This window comes from Phycodurus eques, chromosome 13 (assembly GCF_024500275.1).
Source record: "Phycodurus eques isolate BA_2022a chromosome 13, UOR_Pequ_1.1, whole genome shotgun sequence".
Lineage (NCBI taxonomy): Eukaryota > Metazoa > Chordata > Actinopteri > Syngnathiformes > Syngnathidae > Phycodurus > Phycodurus eques.
Window position 1 is genome coordinate 5,945,380 of NC_084537.1, and position 23,821 is coordinate 5,969,200.

General features: G+C 41.8%; 1 protein-coding gene across 1 annotated transcript in view; it reads left to right on the top strand.

Annotated features, from left to right (window-relative positions):
• carmil3 (capping protein regulator and myosin 1 linker 3) overlaps positions 1-3,730 on the top strand; it is a 94,542-nt gene extending 90,812 nt beyond the window's left edge. Inside the window, 3 exon segments of the mRNA XM_061694237.1 lie at positions 67-138; positions 358-477; positions 3,027-3,730. Coding sequence (XP_061550221.1) covers positions 67-138; positions 358-477; positions 3,027-3,067 — 233 coding nt within the window. The 3' untranslated portion in view covers positions 3,068-3,730.
• The last annotated feature ends 20,091 nt before the right edge of the window (positions 3,731-23,821 follow it).

Below are 23,821 nucleotides of genomic sequence, written 5' to 3' on the forward strand. Positions count from 1 at the left end.
TTGGAAAACCTTTCTTCTTAACATTGCATGAATTTATTAATCCTGGGAACTTGTCGCACCTGTCAGGTAAAAATGAGGGCCGCAATGGATTTCCAGCCCCGTCACGTGGCACAAGAAAGTCCAACTCTTTTGACACAGGTACTGTTTGTCCAACACTTACATACATTTACTGCACCCTGGCTGATCTGTTCATGTTAAGTCATTAACACAGCGTATTTGTGTGAAATACGTCACAAAATATATGCATTTTTAAATGTCTAAAGAATTCTTTTTTGCTCCCATTTTTATAGAGCATGTTGGCTATGTCTCTCAAGTCCCGATGCCCCGTGTTATTTGTGCCATGTCGTTTCCCCTCAGGCATGGAGCGGGGCAGTCACTGTGATCTGGAGAGGTTTTCAGATCCCAGACTCCCTGTGAAAAAACCTAATTTCCCCCAGTACAGAAACAGATCTCTGGACTACCCCGCAGGGACCAGGTGTATGTACTGCATGTCATTCCTTTCCCCAACAAAATTTGACCTCACAGTCGTGTGACAGCAAAGTTGACAAAATACTTTACCTTGCATCGACAGAATCCATCCATTTGTCTCATGTATAGTTTACTTAAAGGATAGAAATGTATGTTTTGACAATTTAGAACACTTCTCATGAAGATGCCCATAAAGACACTAAAGGTATATTCCTCGAGGAGACTGTTTCAAGAACTTCACATAGCGATCAAGTATGTCTCGGTTATTAAGAAGTAACGCTAATCTGCGCATGCAACAAAACTTTGGTTTTGCCATGATAGCAGGGCCAGCACAGCTGTGGGGGATGTGACTGTTTCTGTATTATGGGGCCTTAGAATGATTGTGTTTCCGACACTGTAGTCCAGAGACCACTCCACTCCAGAGACCCAACCATTTATATACGTGCAATTCATCCAGCCAACCGTTTGCGCGCACATTCACACCCAAGGGCAATTTAGAGTTGTCAATCAACCTACCATGCACGTTTTTGGGATGTGGGAGGAAACCCACGCAGGCACGGGGAGAACATACAAAACTTCACACAGGCGGGGCCGGGATTTGAAACCCGGTCCCCAGAACTGTGAGGCAGATGTGATAACCAGTCGTACACTGTGCCGCCTGTACGAGCAATTAAAAAGTCAATTTACATAATATTTCTCTAAGTTCTTCACACACTTTTTGTTTCTAAAGCTACAATGTTGGATTACAGCTGGCATCCGGATTTAATTTTGATGAGATAAATGTTCTTATAGATGAGAATTTAAGCATTCTTGGGGCACAAAACTTTTAACAGTTGTGCTTTCATAACATCTGATTCCTATACAATGTTTCATTGCTGCAGTAATTGGCAGGCATGTTTGATGATTTGACATCCCTTTTTTTTTTACGCTGAACTGTCGGGACACAGAAGACGAAAACCTCTCAGAAGTTGAATCATGAGCCTAAAGTATAACAAAGTAATCTGGAAGTACACATGCAAAGGCTGCAGGCGAATCAATTAGCATCAATTGGACAATGACAAAAGTCGACATGTCGCACAGGATGGCATACATTTTTGTTATTAAAGAATATGTGAAAAATCCTAAGTGATGCTCTGTCAAGTTACATTTCCTGTAGGGTAATGTTTGTGCCCTCTTGTTTGCGCTGGAAGCTGAATATGACATGTGGAAGTTTGTTGTTTGGCCACTAGGGCAATGCAAAACAGACAAACATAAAACTCTTACTTGGTAGCTTATCATTGCCTTATTCTTGTCTGTGATAAAGACTGTTGCAATATGATACGTAATATTAGGGGGGAATAATAAAAAAGACAAAGAAAATTAGACAAAAATTTGCACTGTGAGAGGCCCTCTGCCTCTCCCATCTGTGGTTGACCTTTGGTTAATATTAAGTATGAAATATATACTGTAAAATAAGGAAGGGAAACATATATTTGGAACCTCTAAAATTGACCACAATCCCTGTTTCCATTCCAAATGCTGTCATTCAGATTGAGTGTCACAAAAAAGGAAAGAAAAAGGTATCCCTCGTTCATCGTGGGGGTTACGTTCCGGAAAACGCCCACAATAGACAAAATCCATGAAGTACCCACCAAATATTTATTGTATTATTTATGAATTTAAAATTTTCCATGTGCAATTTAGTGTCTGTATTTTCAATGTCAATTGGCGAATCAATTAGCATCAATTGGAGAATGACAAAAGTCAACATGTCGCAATGGATGGCATAAATTAAAATTTTTAAAGCACAACTGCTTGAAGTCTCGGCGCCCTTTGCACAATGGTCATTGCAGCGGACTTTTGCTCTGCATCTTTTTGCACAATTATCAAAAAAAAAAAAGAAAATGTACCAATAATGCTAACTGCACCATAGATGTGCAGGTTAGTAATTGTGCTACACTGATCAATTAAAAAAGAAACATATATATATATATATATATATATGCAATGCATTGAATCTGCAATAAGTGAACTACAGGGGATTACTGTATACAATTACTTAACGCCCATTGGTGAAAGTCAGCCTGGTGGGCTTGATTGGCATATGCCAATTTCCTCGGCCAATTAGGGCAGTTATGATTTGAGCCCTTTTAACGCTGCCTAGCAACATTACGGCAGTGGAAATATGAAGTAACTAGGGGCTAAAGCGGAGCTGTTCTTTTTCACTGCAACCATGCCTGCAAGTTAAAATTATACTGCTGTACATCTGCATTGTGAGGTACACTGACAGTTGAAGAGAGAGAAAAAGAAAATAAAGATCAAGAGATGTACTCTACTAAGTGCAGTCGATTTGATGCTGTTCTCAGTAGTCTATCAGTGACTTTGCAGATAGTATCACCCTTGTTGTTCTGAGGTAAAATATATCAAATAGTAGTCGTAGTGATAGTCCTAAAATGCCTGAATTATTCAAACCAATGTTTGTCATTGTGCATGTATGTTTAGATTAATTATACGGTACATATAGCGGTCAAATTAATTCGCATTAATCCTCTTACACCGACAATGTGTTTGCTTTTTAGGTTATGAAAGTCCCCACCTTGGCAACAAAGATGCTTTATGACGTCACACGTGGACCAGACGGGGTTTGCATGGAAAACAAGACAAGAAAGCTGAGGGCTGGAGTGAGACAAGCTCGTAAACCGCACTGACCATTGTTTTAATTCCTGTAATGTGATTTGTTACTGAGTATGCATGTACTGTATGGTTTTTAGTTTAAAGCAGGTGCACTTGTTAAGGGGCATTTTAAATGTGGTTCAAAATGCACTTTTTATACAAGAGTACAGTAGAGTTCAATGTATCTCCCGTATTTGCTGCAACTGTTGTTTTATGCTGTAAAGCTAAATGAATGCAAAGTATCCTTTCTTCTCGTCCCCTGCCTGTTCTTCACTGACAATCTGTTAAGAAAATGAGTTTGTACTGTATTTATTCAAATGGAGATGTACATATTTAATATAAATCTGCACTAACCTTTGTGGTAAATCTACTGGTGAACAATCATGATTTTCCTCTTTAGTGTTAATTTATCATTTGTTACATGTGATCAGTACGTGTTAGTGTATGCAAATGGTTTAGAAATTTGTTTAATGCACTAACGCAGTCATCTCTTCAAAGGTATTTAAATCAGTTGGATAATCAGTTATCCTTTTAATCTGAATTTACTAGCGGGAAAATGCGTATTTTTTTCTAAAAATGCATCTGTTAACCAGAATAAATAAAAATTACTTTACACAAATGAGGTTTCTCAAGTCTTCGTTCACATTTACAAATCTAATCTAATATGTCCTAAAGCTTTTTTTCTACTTAAAGCTGGCACTGTTATTGACTATGCATCATGCACTATTTAGCATGTGACCACTTCCTTTTTAAAACACGTTTAAGACCCTAAACATGTAATTCTTTTAATGCAAATTGTGAAGGACTGTTATGGTGCCAGAACAGCAGAGGGCAGTAGAGTCTCAGTGCTTCTTGCACTTCTGTAATGACCTAAGAATATGCATGACCATCGCAATCTGCTCTGGTGTTTATTTGCAGCTCATTGGAAGATGGTCGCCTTGGGAGTGTGGGCCAGCAGATCTAGAGAAGACTTGCTAATGAGGCGGGATGATTGCTTAATTGTGTGCCCGTTAATAATTTTTGTCTCTCGCATGTAAACGGGACATTAGGCCCTGTAGGACGTTTCCAGGTCTGCCTCGAAAACCGATGAGTCGGGCTCTGGACCGTCTGTCAGCTTTTATTAAGAATGAGAATTGAGACAATGGCATGTCACCTGATCGCTCACATTGGGAGAGTTGATAAAGAGGAGAGATGTCACGCTGCAGGCTTAATCAGTGCATCTGAATGCTGGATTTGTAGTTTTCCACACTTAACCCCGCACCATATGCCCAGTTTCATCACAGTACACCATCAGTGTACTGTGCATGTGCACTTCCGGAAGAAACCGCACTGACACACACGAGACGAGAGCGTGCACACTTTTACAAGCTCTCCTGTCTCCGCACCGTGTCTACCCTCGTAAAAGTGTGTTCCGTCACTGTGCATGAGTGCTGATGTTTTTGTGTGCGCAGCACTGGCAGATGGGTCAGCAGTAAGCCACTTGACTGCTGTGTCAACAGTGGCAGGGTGGTAATGAGTTGATAGGAGCCTTCGTGCACCTGTGTACCCACTGAGAGAGACCCAAAAAAAAAAAAAAAAAGTGCAGCATGTGAACGCGAATTTCACTTGGAATGTTAAGAAATAACTATTAATTGAGTCTGGTACTGTAGTAAGGCCTACGGAGAATCTCAAACCGATGGGAAAAGAATTGAAAATAAATAGAAACATTTATACTGCCGATTCACTGCTGCTGAAAGCTGCCATAGGTTTTTACCAAGGTGCCTTGCTCAAGTGCGCTTTGACAGTTTGTGAAAGGGTCCAATTATTGGAGGGTGATATTACCCTTGGGTCCATGATGTCAACCTTGGGGGGTACTCACATTAGGCCATTTGAACCTTGTTGAATTTACAATCCCCCCCCCTCCTTATTCTCTTCAGGCCAGCGTTGACACTATATGCATTTGTTTCATGGGTTCATCAGTTCATAAGACAACATTGTACCACAACTTTCTTGCATTTTCAGATTATTTGTAGTCCTTCTGTTTAGTTCTCTGGTGCAAGGTGACTGGTATTACTACTAGCCAAACATACTTTGGGCATTTGTTGAAAGTTGTCACACATCAGTTGATCAGTCAGGGGTAGGTCACTGACCACACTCATTAAAAAAAACAAACGAAAAAAACAACAACATTGGGATTAGCTTCAGCAAAGCCAGGTCCTCTCATCTAAACTACACACCAAATCTTGAAGAATGGGGGTCTATAGGGTCCAAATGGTCCATATTTCACTAACAAGTTGATTTTATGTATTTTTTGCTCAAGAAAATGAAACTGCCAGTCTTTTCCAATAATATCGATCTGTTTTGGAGCAATTGGTGAATAACTAATTGCACTTGGAACGCCCCGTTTTCATCACCAAAATCGACATGGCCCCTATGTCTTGGTGTGATGTCAGTGGCAGAAGTGGAGACCAAATTCGCTGCATATTGCCGCTGTCGGCCAGAATCCCCCCACCTCCAGAATGGCAACTTTTAAGGAAATGTAAAAAACAACAACAACAACTGGAGACACTGCAGCGCCAGTGTGGACAAAAGAATGTAATATACTATAAATTGGCAGTATATCGTCACTGTTGGGTGGAATCCCCCCACCTCCAAAATGACAACTTTTCAGGGGGGAAAAAAAAAAGGCACATTTTTTGAGTTTCCAAACACCACTCAAGGTGTTCTCATCAATCGCTCAGACGAGCAATCGTATACCATTGCACTTGTACTCTCACATGAACACAACAGCTAGCGCCCTAAAATTGTTTAATCGCTAATTTCATACGCTGAAATATGGCCGATTTATTACGGTGTCATCGATTGAAATGGTACAAAAATGGTGCCAGCCAGCCGTCCACATCAAAGTCTGCTGAAGTCAGACTACACTACAGAAAGACTTTAAAAGCAAACGCATGTGTTACGTCATCTGTCCAAACTCCTTTCAAATATATTATTGGTATTAGTGATGCAATCAATACAACACGGAGGTGATGAAACGTAGTCTAACCACTGTGTCTTATTATTTGGATTGCCAGTAGAGGAGGATTGTTAATTAACATTCCTGTACAATGCAGGCTGATGTGCAGGCAGTTATGAACCTGGACATGATGCTGAATTGTGTAATTGCCCTTAAAGTAACATTTATTGAAGCTACGTTGGCTACAAGTTTCCACATTTTGTCACGTTACAACTGCAAACGTAAACGTATTTTATTGGGATTTCATGAAATCCCAATAAAAAAAAAGAGGTGCATAGTTGAAAATGCAATTATTTTTACCAGTACAAATCTGCAAAACAAAATTAAAAAAATGCAAAAGAATTTTGCCGCCTTTACTCTGATACTCCTAAATATAAGTATAATATAATTCATTGATTGTTTTTACATGACTAAGAACTGTTTCTCAAACATTGTATTTACCTAAATTATGACTTTACAAGGCGGCACGGTGACCGACTGGTTAGCACATCTGCCTCACAGTTCTGAGGACCGGGGTTCAATCCCCGGCCCCGCCTGTGTGGAGTTTGCATGTTCTCCCCGTGCCTGCGTGGGTTTTCTCCGGGTACTCCGGTTTCCTCCCACATCCCAAAAACATGCGTGGTAGGTTAATTGAAGACTCTTAATTGCCCATACCTGTCATCATATGCCTCTTGTTTGGCCTTTGCCACCTCTACCTTTGCCCTACGTCGCATCTCCATGCTTTCCTTTCTCTTCCCCTCAGTCCTCTCAATGTCCCACTTCTTCTCACGAATCTCTCTCTGTCTGCGATACTCAGGACTACTTCGTCTAGCTCCTTCCAGAATTTCTCTTTCACCTCGAGGTCACATCCGACCTGTGGGGAATAGCCACTAATTACATTATACATAACATCCTCAGTTTCAACTTTCAGCCTCATCAATCGATCTGACACTCTTTTCACGCCCAAGACATTCTTAGCTAACTGTTCTTTTAAAATAACCCCTGGCATACCTCTATTCACACTTAAAAAGGGGGGATATGACGCAACCAAGCAGCAGACACTTGACAAGATTCCTCCAGCTCCATCCGGGCTGCTGCTTTTATTTCTCCTCTCCAAGTCGTAAAAGCCATCTATTCAGCTTGTCCCCATCTTTTCAAAGTGAGGAGGTGTGGTTAGATCGAGCAGTGATAGTGAAGCTGAGTCAGAGTGAGATTGAGTGGGTGTGATAGATGAGACATTTTGCAGACGACGCATACCTCGGGCTGCATGGCTGACTGAGGTGCCCAAAAGCAGAGAGGAGGGTTATATAATGAAGACGTATCCACAACTTTGTTAAGTATTTAAGGGTGGGGGGGGGGGGGTGCTGATTTGCTGCTGTAACAGCCTCCAGCCTTCCAAGCGACTTGGTAACGTCATGGCTCTTGATTCTGCATGAAACATCTGTGCATCCTTTTTCTGTACCACTAATTAGGGTCACTGGTGCACTGGAGCCTAATACCCAGGGTGAAAGGCATGGTACACCCCGGATTCACAAATGCAAGAACCACCAATTACTCTTGTCAAAGACAAATTAGGAGGGAAAAGGTCACGATTAAAACAAAATCTATATTTCCAGAGTATAGTATGACTCACCATTTCACACATACTAAAGATAATATGGAACATGACGGTAATTCAGATTCCAAGGCAAATCTTTTCCCCAAATTTTTGTCAACATAAAATTATTCAGGCTTAGGGGTGTTTGAATTGAGGAAGTGAGGTTGCACTGCATTTACTATCAGCTTTTACCTTCAGTTTTATTTATTTGCTTTTCCTTTTAAGTAAGCCTATTAGTGTCAAGGTTTTATACCCAGGGGGATTGGTACATATTCAAATACTTAAGTGCTCCAAGACGTTGATGTGGTACTGGTATCAAGGCACTGTTCAGTACCACATCCCATAGGAGACACACACACAAGACCACACACACACACAAATTCTCCTGCCCCAGTGTTTGCAGCCTGAGGTTTTTCATGATGACCAAGGCTATCGAGGCATTGAACACTCCACAAGCCTTGTGAAACAAAGGTGTTTTTGGTCACTTATGCGGTGCGATATCAGGTCGTACAGTCAGAAATGCCAATGCTGCATCCTGGCTAACCAATGGTTTGCACCTTTAGAGGGGTTTTTGGTTTCCTCAAAACCACTTGAGGTCATTGCCATCAATGTCAACACACTGGATAAGGCAAAGTGATGAGCAAGAGGATTTGCTGGTCATCAGTTTCTAAATTTGTCCATGCCTATCCAACACTGGATCAGTGAGTCACTACAGTAGCATGTGTGCTGACAAAGAAGTGCTTCTATACCTATAGTGTGGCCAAATTCATTCACAGCGATCAAGGGAGGACTTTTGATGGAGATCTCTTGAAATGGAGGTGTCAACTCTACGGCTTGGAGAAAAGACAATGCCATACCAACCTTAAGAAATGGCCAACGCGAGAGATTTATTGGCTGTGGCGTGACTTATTGCGCACTCTCCCTCTAAAAAGATGAAAAGGTAGCCTTCAACTGAATGCTCTGTGCCTATAACACAACAGAACATCTGTCAACAGGATATATGACTGTATATGAAAGAATATGTCAATTTTACTCGTTCAGATATGGAGAATACCGAACGCAAACCTTTGAAGACAAAATAAGCTGCAGTTTATTTTCTTTGCAAAGTGGTCAGATAGCAGATACGTTGACAGGCAGTACAGAATGTCAACATCTGGCTGAGAGGAGGTTCAAAGCCCAAGTCTTCAACCCCAAGGTAGAAGGCGAGAGCAGTGTATCTATGGCCAAAGAGCAGCTTGGCAAATAAAGAGGAGGAGCACAGGTTTTCCCCTCTTCATCCATCACATCAAGTGAGGGTGAGCTGACAGCTACGACTTGGAGCAGATCGCTGTGCACAGTAAGTGCGGCGCAAACTTTAAACATGAACTTTTTCTTTCTCCCTGTGGTTCTGCCCTCCTTTTTTCATCTACATTTTGGCTCAGTTCATCGCTGGACCCAAATGACTTGACTGGCGTCAGGTTCGACTCATCTATTGCGTGTTTCTTGTCTTGGCATCACAAACCTTTTTCACTAGTGTTGGATTTATCTCATCAAACATTATAATGAATAAACACAAAAGGAATGAAGACGTTGGTCATTTTACTCATGAGGAGGGCGCATGGGAGATTGTTCAGGTCACAGCCTCTCAACACGCTCTAAACAATCTCCCCCGTCGCTCCTACATTTATTTGAAAATAGGAGGGTTCTACAAGACATAATATTCTAAGCATTAAGACACAACACAAAACATAGGACCAGACGACACCTGTCCCGTCCCCGACCACATCCGATCACGTCCTTGGTCAAGGCGCCCTTCCATCAAATGTTGCTGAGTCATCTTCTTGAAGGCGAGACATCTTTCTATCTAAATATTGTCCATAATACTAATGCAAGCTACTAATGCAAAATACTAATGCAAGCTACTAATGCAAAATACTAATGCAAGCTAAGCAAATAAATGATAACTACTAAAATATATCTAACAACTAGTTACAGCACACAGGCACAATCCAATACCACCTGATACAAGAACCGTGTCTAAATTCTATCTTTAAAAGCAATAATGAAATGTTAAACACTAAACACTGCTCTCAGTGCATTTCTAAACACGATGGCAAATTACACCTACAAAATATTGTCAAATCAATATCTAACAGTCAAATGAGCACTGATTATCATTCCATTGTCCTTTTAAATGAATCATTTTTGGTACATTATTTGATGTCCTTCGACAATTCATGTGTACCATGGAGTGTGTGTCATTCGGGGGGGGGGGGGACTTTTACACTGATTTTTTTTTTTCTTCTTAGGGAACTAAATTGCAGTTTCATGTCTGCTTTGATTAGATTTGTGCACTCTGGAGTGAATGAATAATGTGTCCAATTGTAAAGCATCTTTGAGTGACTTGAAAAGTGCTATATAAGTGGTATGCATAATTATTGTTATTATTATTTCAACTTTTGTATGATGATTTTAAAAGAGTAATATGACAAAAATCTGTCTTAATCCAATCAGTAATGTACAAAGAGAAACTCAAGAAAAAGGAACAGGACATAAAAGTGGACTGTGGATGAATGGTTTGAAATTGGGTTAGGATTTATTTGAATCAAAAATCACAAACTTCACGTCCATCTCGGATTGATCAGGGCCGCTGATGACATGGCGATGGTAGAAACTGGGCTGATGACACACAGGAGAGGGAGGTTAGGAGTGTCGGACTGAGAGTTGAACGTTAACTGTCTCTCCGTAGCATCGCATCCGTGTTCCTGACTGTCTCTGCTCCTCTTTTCCCCAAAAGGCCCTAAACACAAGCCAAAACTCGTACACTCAGCATTTAGCCTAGATTTAGCAGCCACATAAAACAAAAATAATCAAGATTCCTTCACACCACATGACAATTTGTTGTAGGATGTGTAGAGATGGACTTTTTACTGGTCTGTTTTAGGTGGGTGGGTTGTTCAAAAATAGCTTTCATTAGAGAATAACGTTTGTTTGACGAGGCAAAAATGAAAAAGTCCATTTTAATCGTGTCAGATGACAAAATAGAACTAAACCTTTTCCCTGCCCTCGCATCATTTTACAACTGCCGACAATGACCTTTTATGTTAGTTTTTAATGTACAGCACACAAGGCATAATATTGCCCTTATGTATACTAAAACTGCTTGAATAGTTAATAGTTCCTCCCTAACTGTGACTCTGCCTTCCTTGCTGACCTCCGCCTGCACGCCAAGTCCACATTCGCAAAATGAAAGGTGCATGAAGACACAGGGTCCTTGGAATTGAGCGAGTGGCTGCAGGAGAGGCACAGATGGGTGACGGAATAAACAATCGTTTGTTCATTTGCTTGTCCATCTGTGCCACGCACAACACACAGAGACGCTTGATCAGATTTTGACAAACGTGGGAGTCATGCATCCCACTACTACACTAGTCATTTTAACATTTAGATTAGCTGACAGCAAGCCTTCGGCGCCAATAGAAATGCTATTATATTTATTCACTTTGTAGTTGAACGTTATGCTTGAATGTTATGTTGAATGTTGTGTTTCTATCTAGCAGCACAAATTTTGGTATGAACAGTGAATTCAGTTTGAAATGACTAATTTCTATTAAAAATAGTAAAACAAAAATAAAATAATTATCGAAACCTTACTGAAGAGTCCGCATTAAGGCTCATTACTGCATGTCATCTTCAAGCACCCAACACACTTGGAAGACTCCGGCACGGTACGCTTGCTCATACTTTAGCACATGCACTCAACACAAACGTGTGATATAATCAATGCGATCGTTCGTCCAGTTATTCATGATTGCTGCCGTCTTGTCTGAGCAAAACAAGCCAGGCAGTAATGCGGTGTCATGATGTAGTCGCACGATAACGTGCAGCCACGGATAAAGTAAATGCATTGTGAAGTCTGGTGAGCAGGGGACAGGGGAGGGAAAGGTAGAACATCTCTGGGGAATAAATAGAATTCATTTGCAATAGCTTTTATACCATTGAAATACCAATATTTTACCATAAAACAAGACACTGTGCACAGTATTTCTTCGTGTAAAATACAAACGCTCACAATCTATACATGAATTTCCTCACCATACCCCAAAGCAACATTGTTGAGATGGTAAGAAATGAGGGCTGTGTAGACTCATTCACTAGTGCCATATTGAGCTCTATGGATGCATAAAGCCTGTGGTAACGTGAGTAACAAATTATTAGTGCGGTCTTGTTTATGTATTTGACTGGTGGGAAACAGGCCACGGGAGGCTGGAGTGCGCTCAGAGACAAATGTGCCGACATTTATTCAACAACTCCCACAAACGTAGAGGTTTGAGTTTTTTTTTTAGTTTACTGTTCATGCAGGTCAATTTTCTGGATGTAACTAAAAAAAATGTCCCCTTCGTTTCTATGCGTGTATATTTATTCCTTAGGAACAAACAAGCTTCCTCCCACTGTTTTCGAAATGTGCCCATTGAGGTGAGCTGCCTTGTTTCTGTCGCCATAAACGCCAGTCCCCGTTGTTAATGTCACTGAGGATTTGCTCAGGTCTCCTGAGAGGGGAGGAAGGGGTTTGTTGGTGGAGGGGTTGGCGAGACCACGTCTGACTCATCGGGCCTGTCAGTCATCGGGAGATTTCGATGCCAAGGGGTGCAACTATTATCTGCATGAATAACGCATGCCATTATTTCCCTCCAGGAATTCATGACTTGATCTACAACCCCAATTCCAATGAAGTTGGGACGTTGTGTTAAACATAAATAAAAACCGAATACAATGATTTGCAAATCATGTTCAACCTATATTTACTTACACTACAAAGACAAGATATTTCATGATCAAACTGATCAACTTAATTGTTTTTAGCAAATAATCATGAACTTAGAATTTTATGCCTGCAACATGTTCCAAAAAAGCTGGGACAGGGTCATGCTTACCACTGTGTTACATCAGCTTTTCTTTTAACAACATTCAACACGTTTGGGAACTGAGGACACTAATTGCTGAAGCTTTGTAGGTGGAATTCTTTCCCATTCTTGCTTGATGTACAGCTTCAGCTGTTCAACAGTCCGGGGTCTCTGTTGTCGTATTTTACGCTTCATAATGCGCCACACATTTTAAATGGGAGACCGGACTGGACTGCAGGCAGGCCACTCTAGTACCCGCACTCTTTTACTACAAAGCCACGCTGTTGTAACCCGTGCAGAATGTGGTTTGCCGTTGTCTTGCTGAAATAAGCAGGGGCGACCATAAAAAAGACGTTGCTTGGATGGCAGCATAAATTCTCCAAAACCTCTATGTACCTTTCAGCATTAATGGTGCCTTCACAGATGTGTAAGTTACCCATGTCATTGGTACCAACACAGCCCCATACCATCATAGATGCTGGCTTTTGAACTTTGCGTCCAGAACAGTCCGGATGGTTCTTTTCCTCTTTGGCCCGGACGACACGGCGTCCATAATTTCCAAAAACAATTTGAAATGTGGACACGTCGGACCACAGAACACTTTTCCACTGTGCATCAGTCCATCTTAGATGAGCTCGGGCCCAGAGGAGCCGGTGGCATTTCTGGGTGTTGTTGATACATGGCTTTTGCTTTGCATAGTAAAGTTTCAAGTTGCAGTTGTTTGTGTTTTTAAGCATGTGAATTAAGACTGAAACTGTATTAATTATTTTTTTATAATAATAATAATAATTCATTTTATTTGTAGGCGCCTTTCAGGGGACTCGTGGTCACGGTACAAACATAGTTAAAATAATTGACATCTCAGGGTCCCTGCAAAACTTAGGGCCCCATGGAATGGCCTGTGATTGCCTTATGGCCCAAGGGGCCTAAGTCCGCCCCGGCTTTTGAGCGAAGAGCTGCCACTCCAGTGGACATTTTTCAAAAGCGGTTGATAACAGATTTATTTAGGCAGGAGACCAGCAGTAAGAACACATTGTTTTCGATGCGTTTATTTTTTTCATTTTGACTTGATTCATTTTTTTTCTTGTATTAAATAAAAAAATGTTTGATGATTCTATTTCTATGTGAAACACTTTTTGAGTCCTCTCTGTGAAACATGCTACATGAATAGAATTTAATTAGCTACTTTAACACATACTATACCAAAAAAAAAAAACACATGTATTTTGCCACTTTAATATTCTCTTCCATTGCTTCTTTACAGGAACATCTGGTCCAACACCTTACCTTCATCATGCCTGCCATTGTCAATCTCCTTTTCAGTGTTGTCTCAACCAACACCACCATCTCCTTTAATGTGTTGTTGCCCCTGGTCAGCCTGGTGTCCCTCATGGGGGGGTTGGGGGGGGGGGGGGGGGGGGGGTCACCTCCTCATGTGTTTGGTGCTGGTGAGGAACCGTCACAGCCGCACAAAGCCGGGCTCCATCCTGCTGCTGAACCTGAGCCTGCCAGACATGGGTGCTCTGCTCACCTTGCCCTGTGTGCTTCTGAGTGCTAGTTTCCAGGACTGGCAGTTTGGGGGTGCCACCTGCATCCTGCTGGGATTCATGACTTCCATAACAGTGGGGGTGGAAATTTTCAGCCTGGCTACTTTGTCTGTGTTTCGCTATCATATTGTTGCCTCAGGGACAAGACGACCTGTGAATTTGACATATATGTGAGTATCAATGAGTCAGAATGGATTGGAAGCTATAGCATAAATCTATAGCTATAAATCAAACTAAGGGTGCTTTCACTGTAGAAGCACACCTGGCTAGGCACGAACCAAGTTTACACACTCATTAACTGTTTGTGTGAAAGCACCCTTAATTCTTACAGCCAACATAAATGTTCTCTTATTGTCGTCCACAGGTTATCAATTGTAGTGGCTATTTGGCTTGTCTCAGTAGCCACGGCTTTGCCCAAGGTCACCTACATCAACTTCAATGGTGGTTGCACATGGTCAGTAGGCCAAGACAAGTGGCTGTTCTTTCTGGTCCCGGCCTTCCTCGTGTATTATATTGGCCCTCTACTTTGTATTGCCGTCAACTGTGGCCTTATCATCTCCCACCTCCATTGCTACAGGGGGTCTTTAGCTGCACACAGGCGGAACAAAAAGGCTACTGCTCTACTAACTACTTCAACTCTAGTTTTTGCTATAAGCTGGTTGCCATACTATGCACTTGAGTTTGTTCACGTTATGTCTCCTTATATTTATTCTGTAGCTTCTCCCTATAGCAGATTTGCCCATAGGTTTTCCTCAACTTTATCTCCATCATATTTGTTAGTCACAACATCTGGGCCAAGTGTTGAAAAGAAGACAAATGTGTCCCTGCTATGGGAAGTGTCATCTTTGACCGCCATATTGTTGGTGTGTCTTGCACCATGCTGGAACCCGCCACTTTATTTTCTCTTATCACGGCCTGCAGTGCGTCGGCTACGTGCTCTCCTACCTTCCTTCTTTAATGAGCATCTGATGGAGAAAAGGAAACTTGCACAACGGTGGCGAATCACCCCTGTTCTCTTCACTCACTCACAACGCCGTCAGCCTCCCGTACTTCCTCACAAAACTGGTAATGAATCGATAAAAGTTAGGAGGCAACGTGACAAACTATTCAGGACAAGGAAATAAATACGAATGCATGAATTACGAGATGGATTAAACACTTGCATGGCCATACCTTCATCCTGTTTGCTGTATGCCTTTTTGTAATAAAAATATTAACATTAACAGTTGTTTGATAGATAACAGTGCCATTACCAAAATGCATTGCATGCCATAAAAACAAATACCTGACTCACTAAGTGACAGACTTTAGTAGCTCTCTTAAATTGAGCGCAAACCTGAAATGATGAAATGAAATAGCACCTAAAGAGCTCAAGGTAAACAACTGTGCATTACATTGTGCAGTAATTTAAATTTCCCACAACAATCAATACAGAACATGAAAAGTAAAACATATTGTGTCGGGAGTGAATAGATGAAATGGCAGTGTCGTCTACGTTGGCTCGCGAGAGTGTCCCTAAACTAGGAGTTAATACGGCATCAAAATCCGTGGCGTCCATAATCTGTGCGGAATGTTGCTAAACCTATCTACGACCGACAGTTCGTGTTCTCACTGTGTATATCCAGAAGTTAAAAAAATCAAAGCGCTGACCATTTTGCACAGCCAACAGCCTACAAAGCCGTGGACTTTCCCTGCACAGAAGCGGGCGGGAGGGAGGGGCCATGGAGTGTCAAAATAATCGATGCACACTAACACCTGCGCTGTGCTGTGGAATTAAATGTTCATTATTTTACGCTGACTGCACCACTTCATAATTCTTGATCATCGTCTTTAGAATTGTTGACTCGTACGTAAAGGTACTGTACATTGTGTATCTGTGTGGCTAGCTGTAAGTTGTTGACTATATTTTGGAGGGTACAGCAATGTTTGAAAATGTAAGCATTTGATATTCTATTAAAGTGTTTTGGGATCGCAGGGCAGGCCAAGACTTTGGCCTTCTGGGCTCATCTGAATGTAAAATAACTGTAATTTGATGTTGTTTTATCCTTTGGCTTCACTCATATTTGACTTCTCTCAGTCCTCTGCGCTTGTATATTCAGATGAGACAACCCACATCATCATTCTTGGGAGAACATTCTGTCAATTTCTATGTCAGCCTCAAAATAATATAGAACTTTATCTCTTTTTTTGTAGACACTTTGAGCACTCAACTGCCTCAGTAAGTTTGTAAAATCATATTTCAATATCGTTCCTACTATCCTAGATCGCAGGGCACATATGAACAATCAACCATTCACAGCTACGGACAATTTCGACGCAGGGCTGTCAAACCCGTTTTTGTCACGGGCCACGTTGGTACAATTCCTCTGAAAGGACCGTTATGACTTTGAAACCATATATATGATTCAATGCCTTATTATAAATCGGTGGACCCCCACATACTCATGGTTTGCCAAGCGCAGATTTACCCGCTCACTGATTTTTCTTTTTTTTTTCCAAAATTATTATCGGCATCAGTTATCCGCAAATTTGTGCTATTCTTTGTCTGGCCCGGTCCACACAACAAATTGATGGATAACTCTATTTGAAAACAGAACTCAAGAATGATGGTTTGTCCAACTATTGATAAAGTTACTGTAAAAGAAATGGGCTTGGTAACAAAAACAAATTTGTATTATATAATCTCAATGTGGCGGCACGGTGACCGACTGGTCAGAGCGTCAGCTTCACAGTTCTGAGGACCCGGGTTCAATCCCCGGCCCCACCTGTGTGGAGTTTGCATGTTTTCTCCGTGCCTGCGTGGGTTTTCTCCGGGCACTCCGGTTTCCTCCCACATCCCAAAAACATGCATTAATTGGAGACTCTAAATTGCCCGTAGGCATGACTGTGAGTGTGAATGGTTGTTTGTTTCTATGTGCCCTGCGATTGGCTGGGAACCAGCTCAGGGTGTACCCCGCCTCCTGCCCGATGACAGCTGGGATAGGCTCCAGCACGCCCGTGACCCAAGTGAGGAGAAGCGGCTCAGAAAATGGATGGATGGATGGATAATCTCAATGTTATTATTACATACAACAATCTAAAATGTTGGTACAGATTTTAGCTAGAATTATAGTTGATTCTTGATTACAATAATTTACTTTCGCGGACCACATATTATGTTGCGGCGGGCCAGATGTGGCCCCCGGGCCTTGAGTTTGACAGTAGTGATTAAGAGTTTTCAATCAACCTACCATGCATGTTTCTGGTATGTGGGAGGAAATCAGAGTACCCAGAGAAAACCCATGCAGGCGCGGGGAGAACGTACAAACTCCACACCGGATTGGAACCCAGGTCCTCAGAAATGTGAAGCAGATGTGCTAACCAGTCTTCCACCGTGCCGCCATGCTTTTTAATGGTCATAATTTTTGGCTTCAAAGAAAGAATGGCGAAGGGTGAGCTAAAGAAAATGATGACAATTTCAGTCTTTGTAATGTTCTTAAGATGAAAGTATACTGTATACAGAACTTAATAGACATCTCTGAGCTTCCAGGCATCTTGCCTGGGCAGCCATATCTTATGCCTTAGTTGCCTTTTTGACCCTCTATGTCCCAGAATGCACTGCAGCACATTCCAATAACCAGAGCCTCATTTGGTCTTTCTCATGGTCATGGTGGCTAATGAGGGCGCTTCTTCATCATCTGTGTGATGATCCTTTGCACTCTGAAAGGGACCAGTGCGTTCTAACGTCCTGACTCGAGTTAATTAAGTCTTCTGCAGAATAGCGAGCCATTTTAATATATGTCACACTAAGCAGGGGTCCATTTATAGAATTTTCCCCGCTGCCATGTTAAGTGTTTAGTGAGGCTTGAGCTTGCTGCTTTATTTCAGAACACAGAGGGATCAGACAACCCAGAGCACCATGAGCTGCAAAGTGAAGCTGTAAGCAAGAATAAAGATTCCAGAGGTGCTTAGAATAATGGAAGGTGTCTTCCCGTTATTCTGACATTTTGATATCATATTGAGTATTTAAAGTTCATTCCCACAATGAACACTTAACTTTTATAAGGTTGCAGAATAAGACGTCAATTGTCATTGAACAGGCGGCATTGAACACTATGAACTGCCTCAAGGCAAAAGTGTTCATACAAAGACAAAAACAGGGAATCCATTTGAGTTCATTGGTACTAAAAACAAAAGAATTGGAGGAACGATTGAACAATGACAGAGGACTCGTTTCTGAGTCCGGTTAAACTTACTTCCATCTTAAAAAAATCAAGTGACAGATAAAAATGTTCTGAAAGTGTTAAGGGACGGGAACTAATTTGTAAAGATACAGAGAAAAGGGAGAAAACATGCAGGATGAAAGAGGTAGGACGATATACTGTAAAGTAATGAGTGTGAGTAATGTTGGCTATAGGGGGTAAGTGGAATAAAGGTCTGGGGAATACCAGAGGAGGTTTCAATGGATGAAAAAAAAGAGAGAGCAGGAACGTTAAGGGAGCCAAGGAGACATGAGAGATGGGGAGAAAATAAATAGTAGGAACTTTCTGTTGATGTTTTAAAGGAAGCTTCCAAAAAAAAATCGCTAGGATTCATGACTTACTCTGTGGGGGAATATGTGCAGAGAGATTCAGTCACACAGCACTAACATGCAAGGAAAGAGAACCTGTGCAAGGTGTGGGGAGGATCATGAATAAATACGGCGTAAAAATGAGAACCGACTAAAATGTTGTCATTGTGGCATATGGGGGATGTGAGGGAATGAAAAATGAGGTGCCTGTACAACAGGTCAGAGTGCAAAATCAAGCAACATGCTAAGGCTTCATTTTAGCTCATGGGAACAAAGAGGAATTGAGCACTCCATTGTTCCATCCATCCATTTCCATTTTCTTCTGGTAATCTGGAGTAGCCCAGTCTTCCCTCTCCTCAGTCACTTCATCCAGCTCTTCTGGGGGGATCCCAAGGCGCTCCCAGGCCAGTCAAGAAACATAATTTCTCCAGCGTGTCCCGGGTCGTACCCGCGGCCTTTTCCCGGTGGTACCTGGCCGGAACACCTCACCAGGGAGGCCTCCAGGAGGCATCCTCATCAGATCCACGGGCCAACCTCATCTGGCTCCTCTCAATGCGGAGGACCAGCGGCTCTCCTCTGAGCCCCTCCCGGATGTGTGAAGGAAGGTCGTTTTGGCTGCTTGTATCCGGGATCTTGTTCTTTCGTTCATGACTCACAGCTCGTGACCATAGGTGAGCGTAGGAACGTAGATCGACCAATAAATCGAGAACTACGCCTATTGCCTCAGCTCTGTGGTCATCCCGCTGTGCCATTGTAAAGATTTCACACTCGACACTTTTGGATATGCACATACTCTAGTCAGGGTTTCTCTGGGGGATAGTGCCTGCAGTCAAGGGGATTCCGCTAGCGGACTGGAATTCAGCATGTCGGTGCTGTTTGGTCGGGGTTAGGGTTACTGCGCTAACCTCCTGGTGGCTGGTCAGAGCGCTTCAGTGAAGCTGGCGTTCACCCTGGGTTCCTGGACGTAGGTGGTGTCCTGTCAGCCCGGGTGGGCATCCTGGCCAACCATTCCCTCTTGGATGAGTGGGGCGGGGTCCTCACCTTGCCTGCGCAGCAACTCCAGGACACCCTTGATGATTATTGTGCTTTAGTGGTGATGTCGATTCACTAGCATGTGTACACAGACAAACGCCCATATGACTTAGTTGCTCGCTGTGGCGCCACTCACTATACACGACTCTTATGACTTGGTAAACTTCCTGGACTGTCCTCACACTTGCACTCAGTTTCTACAGGTATTTAGCTATTACATAGCCACTCTCACCACACTACTCACTACTGCTCACTAACCCTGGTCTGTTCTGTCCTGTCCTGTCCTGTCCTATTCTCTGTTCATTGCATCACTTCCTCACAGAGTGTAGCACCACTGTCCAGGTTAGAATGGACTCCGATGTAATGTTTTTTACTGTCCTGTCTTTATTGCGTTTATTTTTGTATCCTTTCTCTCTGTCTGTCCTCTCGCAAACCTCATTCTGTTCAACTGCATTTTCTAATAAATGTCCATCATAATCCAAATAACATTAGAGGGAGTATATAAAACTCCCTTGTTTCACAAAAATACTGTTTTAGCATTAAAAAAAAATACAGATCCTCCATTCTGTATGACCAAGCAGCCAAACGTTTGTTTAAACTGTTTTAAAAAAATAATAAATGCAAGGTAGCACAAGATAACTCAGGTAAAACAGTGAATCAGCACCAAAAAAATGAAAAACCAGGTACACAATAATAAACTAGGAAGGCAATAGAGGCAAGGAATAAGTAAACAGTGTGCAATACTCCGGCACTGTCCTGCAACAACAGTGTTTAAATACTCTGCTGATTAAAACCATCAGGAAGTGAGTCGCTGGAATCAACAATCACCACGGAGACTGAGGAAACCAGCAAGGCAGCAGGACAAACAGGCTCAAAAAGCAGGAATGTGACACTGCTCCATTGTCTATCAAAAATTAATTTTCACATAATAATTCATCCATGCATCGATTTTCTACCGCTTATCCGAGTTTGGGTCGCCGGGGCAGTAGCTTTCGCAGGGACGCCCATACTTCCCTCCCCCCAGCCACTTCATCGAGCTCTTCCGGGGGGATCCCAAGGCGTTCCCAGTCAAGCCGGGAGACCTAGTCTCTCCATCGTGTCCTGGGTCGTCCCCGGGGTCTCCTCCCGGTGGGACGTGCCCGGTACACCTCACCAGGGAGGCGTCCGGGAGGCATCCGAATCAGATGCCCCAGCCACCTCATCTGGCTCCTCTCAATGCGGAGGAGCAGCGGCTCTACTCTGAGATCCTCCCGGATGACCGAGCTTCTCACCCTATCTCTAAGGGAGAGACCCACTGCGGAGGAAACTCGTAGATCGACCGGTAAATGGGGTACCGAACGATGAAAACCACACTGATCCTCCTGAATCTGAGATTCGACTTCCCGATGGCCCCTCCTCTCCAGCACCCCTGAATAGACCTTACCAGGGAGGCTGAGGTTTGTGATCCCCCCTGTAGTTGGAACACATAATAATTGCGAATGACCAAACATAAATACACCATAAGCTTTGATGACGAATATGATTAACGCCCATTAAAGTGTTCCTAGTAATCCAATAACAATCCCTACCATTAGCATTGTCCTAATCACTTTTGTTGTCTGTGGGCTATGTTGCTAATCCCCCATTAACAAAGAATTCTTACCGATAATACTCTTAGGCCGACAGTTAATACCACAAATCCAGTCGTGGTAAATACAGTATTTAAGTTTGTCCTGTGTCTTCTGCTGTTAAATTAGAATGGTAAATGAAGCAAGTTGCTGCATTACAATATGTTTTGATTTTCTGTTTTATGAGATGGGTCTTCCATTTCTAATCTATTAGTACACCTTTGACTCGTTTCAGAGCTGTGCAGCGTATTTGTATGAATGTGCCAGAACTCAGCCTGTTTGGAGCTGTCACTCACATTGATACTCTTCCCTTGCTTGCCTTAATATAGTGAGATATTAGATGTCGCTATATGCATTCAAAATCACCTTTCTTTGAATAAACAACAACAGGAAGCCACCCATGTATGGTTAGTATCCAAAAACCTGTTTGAGTAATATGACCACAGGATATGAGTGGATTCATTTGGGTTCAGGTAGTGCTGTGTTATTCCTTTGGCACTGGTGTCAAGTATGTCGCTGACTCTTAGATGCTATAGCTATAAGCATTTTGTGTTGGTGTGTGTGCAAATGTTACATAATGCCTGTCTACATCACAATTGCTTTTATGCCGTTTTTGTTTAATTTTTTTTATGTGTTTTCACTTTTCCAAATATTTTCTAGGCCTCAGCGTTTTACATGTAGAGATCAAGATGCAAATGAATATCTGATACTGTAAAGCAAAATGTTTAATCTTGACATACAGAGATGATTTCTGATACAACTGTTGTTCTTTGAGGGTTGTCACTATTTACTTCCAATGCATTCGATTGGGTCACTCCAGATACATACAGTATTGTCTTTTTTTTTTTTTTTACAATCTTACACCCTGAATAGATGGATATAATATATACACCCCATTGGGAAATTAAAGAACATTGTGGTTTTATTCCTATATACTTACCCACAGTGCTGTCTTCACCTACATTTTGTGCAATTTAGGATATGTGTGCGCAAGAATATTTTTCATATTTGTTTTTTAAACGTTCCATTTTTTTAAAACGATCCCCATATACACCTAGCTGGGAGCTGGGAGGTGTTTTTTTTTTTTTTTTAATAAAATTGACACTTTTATACTAAGTCCATGTTAGAGAGACGCTCTATGGAGGTCTAAATAGCCATAATATGGGACCTTTAACATACACAGATTGCTACAGAAATGTTTTGTTGTGTTGCCAGTGATCTGGCCCAATGAGGACACATTTTAAATCTGGTTGGTTGCTGATATAGTTTGTTACATGTAACATTGTAAGTAAATAAAAATAAAGTATTACTTTATTCAAAAAAAATGCTTAACTTCAGAATAATTATTTGAAAAAACTAACAATACAGATAATGCTTCATGTTTTGATCATCTGGGTAGAAGCAAAATCATACATTGTAAAAATGCATTACACATAGGTAGAAGGATTTTCCAGAATTTTGAGGTCAACTTTGGGGCTGCGTATTATACATGGGTGCGCATTATACACGAGAAATTACGGTACTCAAAGACAACCTAACCCAACATTAACTTGTAAATATATTCGTCAACGTCAATGTCAATGTAAATATGGGCGATGGAGTGCCAGAGTGCCGCCCTGTGCTGTCGCACAATTTCCACCACTGACAACAGGTTTTTGTCATCAGTGCGGGTCAGCGGCACAACCACACTATGCCACCCGGAAGAATCCTGGCACCTACACTTCACAAACATTATTAAAAGGTCAATATGGCTACACACTGCAGGGCATGATGCCCAATTCAGATTTTCTGTTGAATCTGACCTTTTTATGTAGTCTTTCGGAGTATAAAAAAAATAAAAATAAATGCAATTTCTCATGTGAATGCAATACGTCTGTGTAGTGACATGGATGCGCACAAAATTCAACGTCACTTGGCGACAAAACTCAACGTATCATTGGGCATGTGCATGAAATACAAGGCGCTGTGGATTTACAGAAGTAAATATGGCCTCCCTTGTTGGATGCATTTGTGGTAATTTCAAGGATTTTAAGCTTGAACTGACGGTCCCCCCATTTATTTTTTAGTTCTAAAGCATCTTCTTTCTCTACTGACTGTTTTCTGCTCCTTTGTCCGTCATTGCTTTTTCGTCCAGACTGCAGTTGCATCGGGTACATATCGGTTTTATATCCACATACGGCCTTTGTCGAATTAAAACAAATAAATAAATCGGAATCGAACTGTTCACATTGACGTGGAACAAAATATCAAATACATGACACATATCGGCAAAAAAATAAAAATAAAAAATCGGAACTGACCCGCAGTGTGAACGGAGCCTGCTTCTCCTCATGTTTGAGGTGCAAAGTTGACCTCATTCAAATGAAGAAACTATTATAACCTTCACTGATGGTACATCACTTTGGCTCCCTCTGCTGGTCGTCTTTTTTTCTTTTTCTTTTTTTTGCCTGGGAGCAAAAAGGGGAGAGATAGAGAGAGAGAGAGAGAGAGAGAGAGAGAGAGAGAGAGA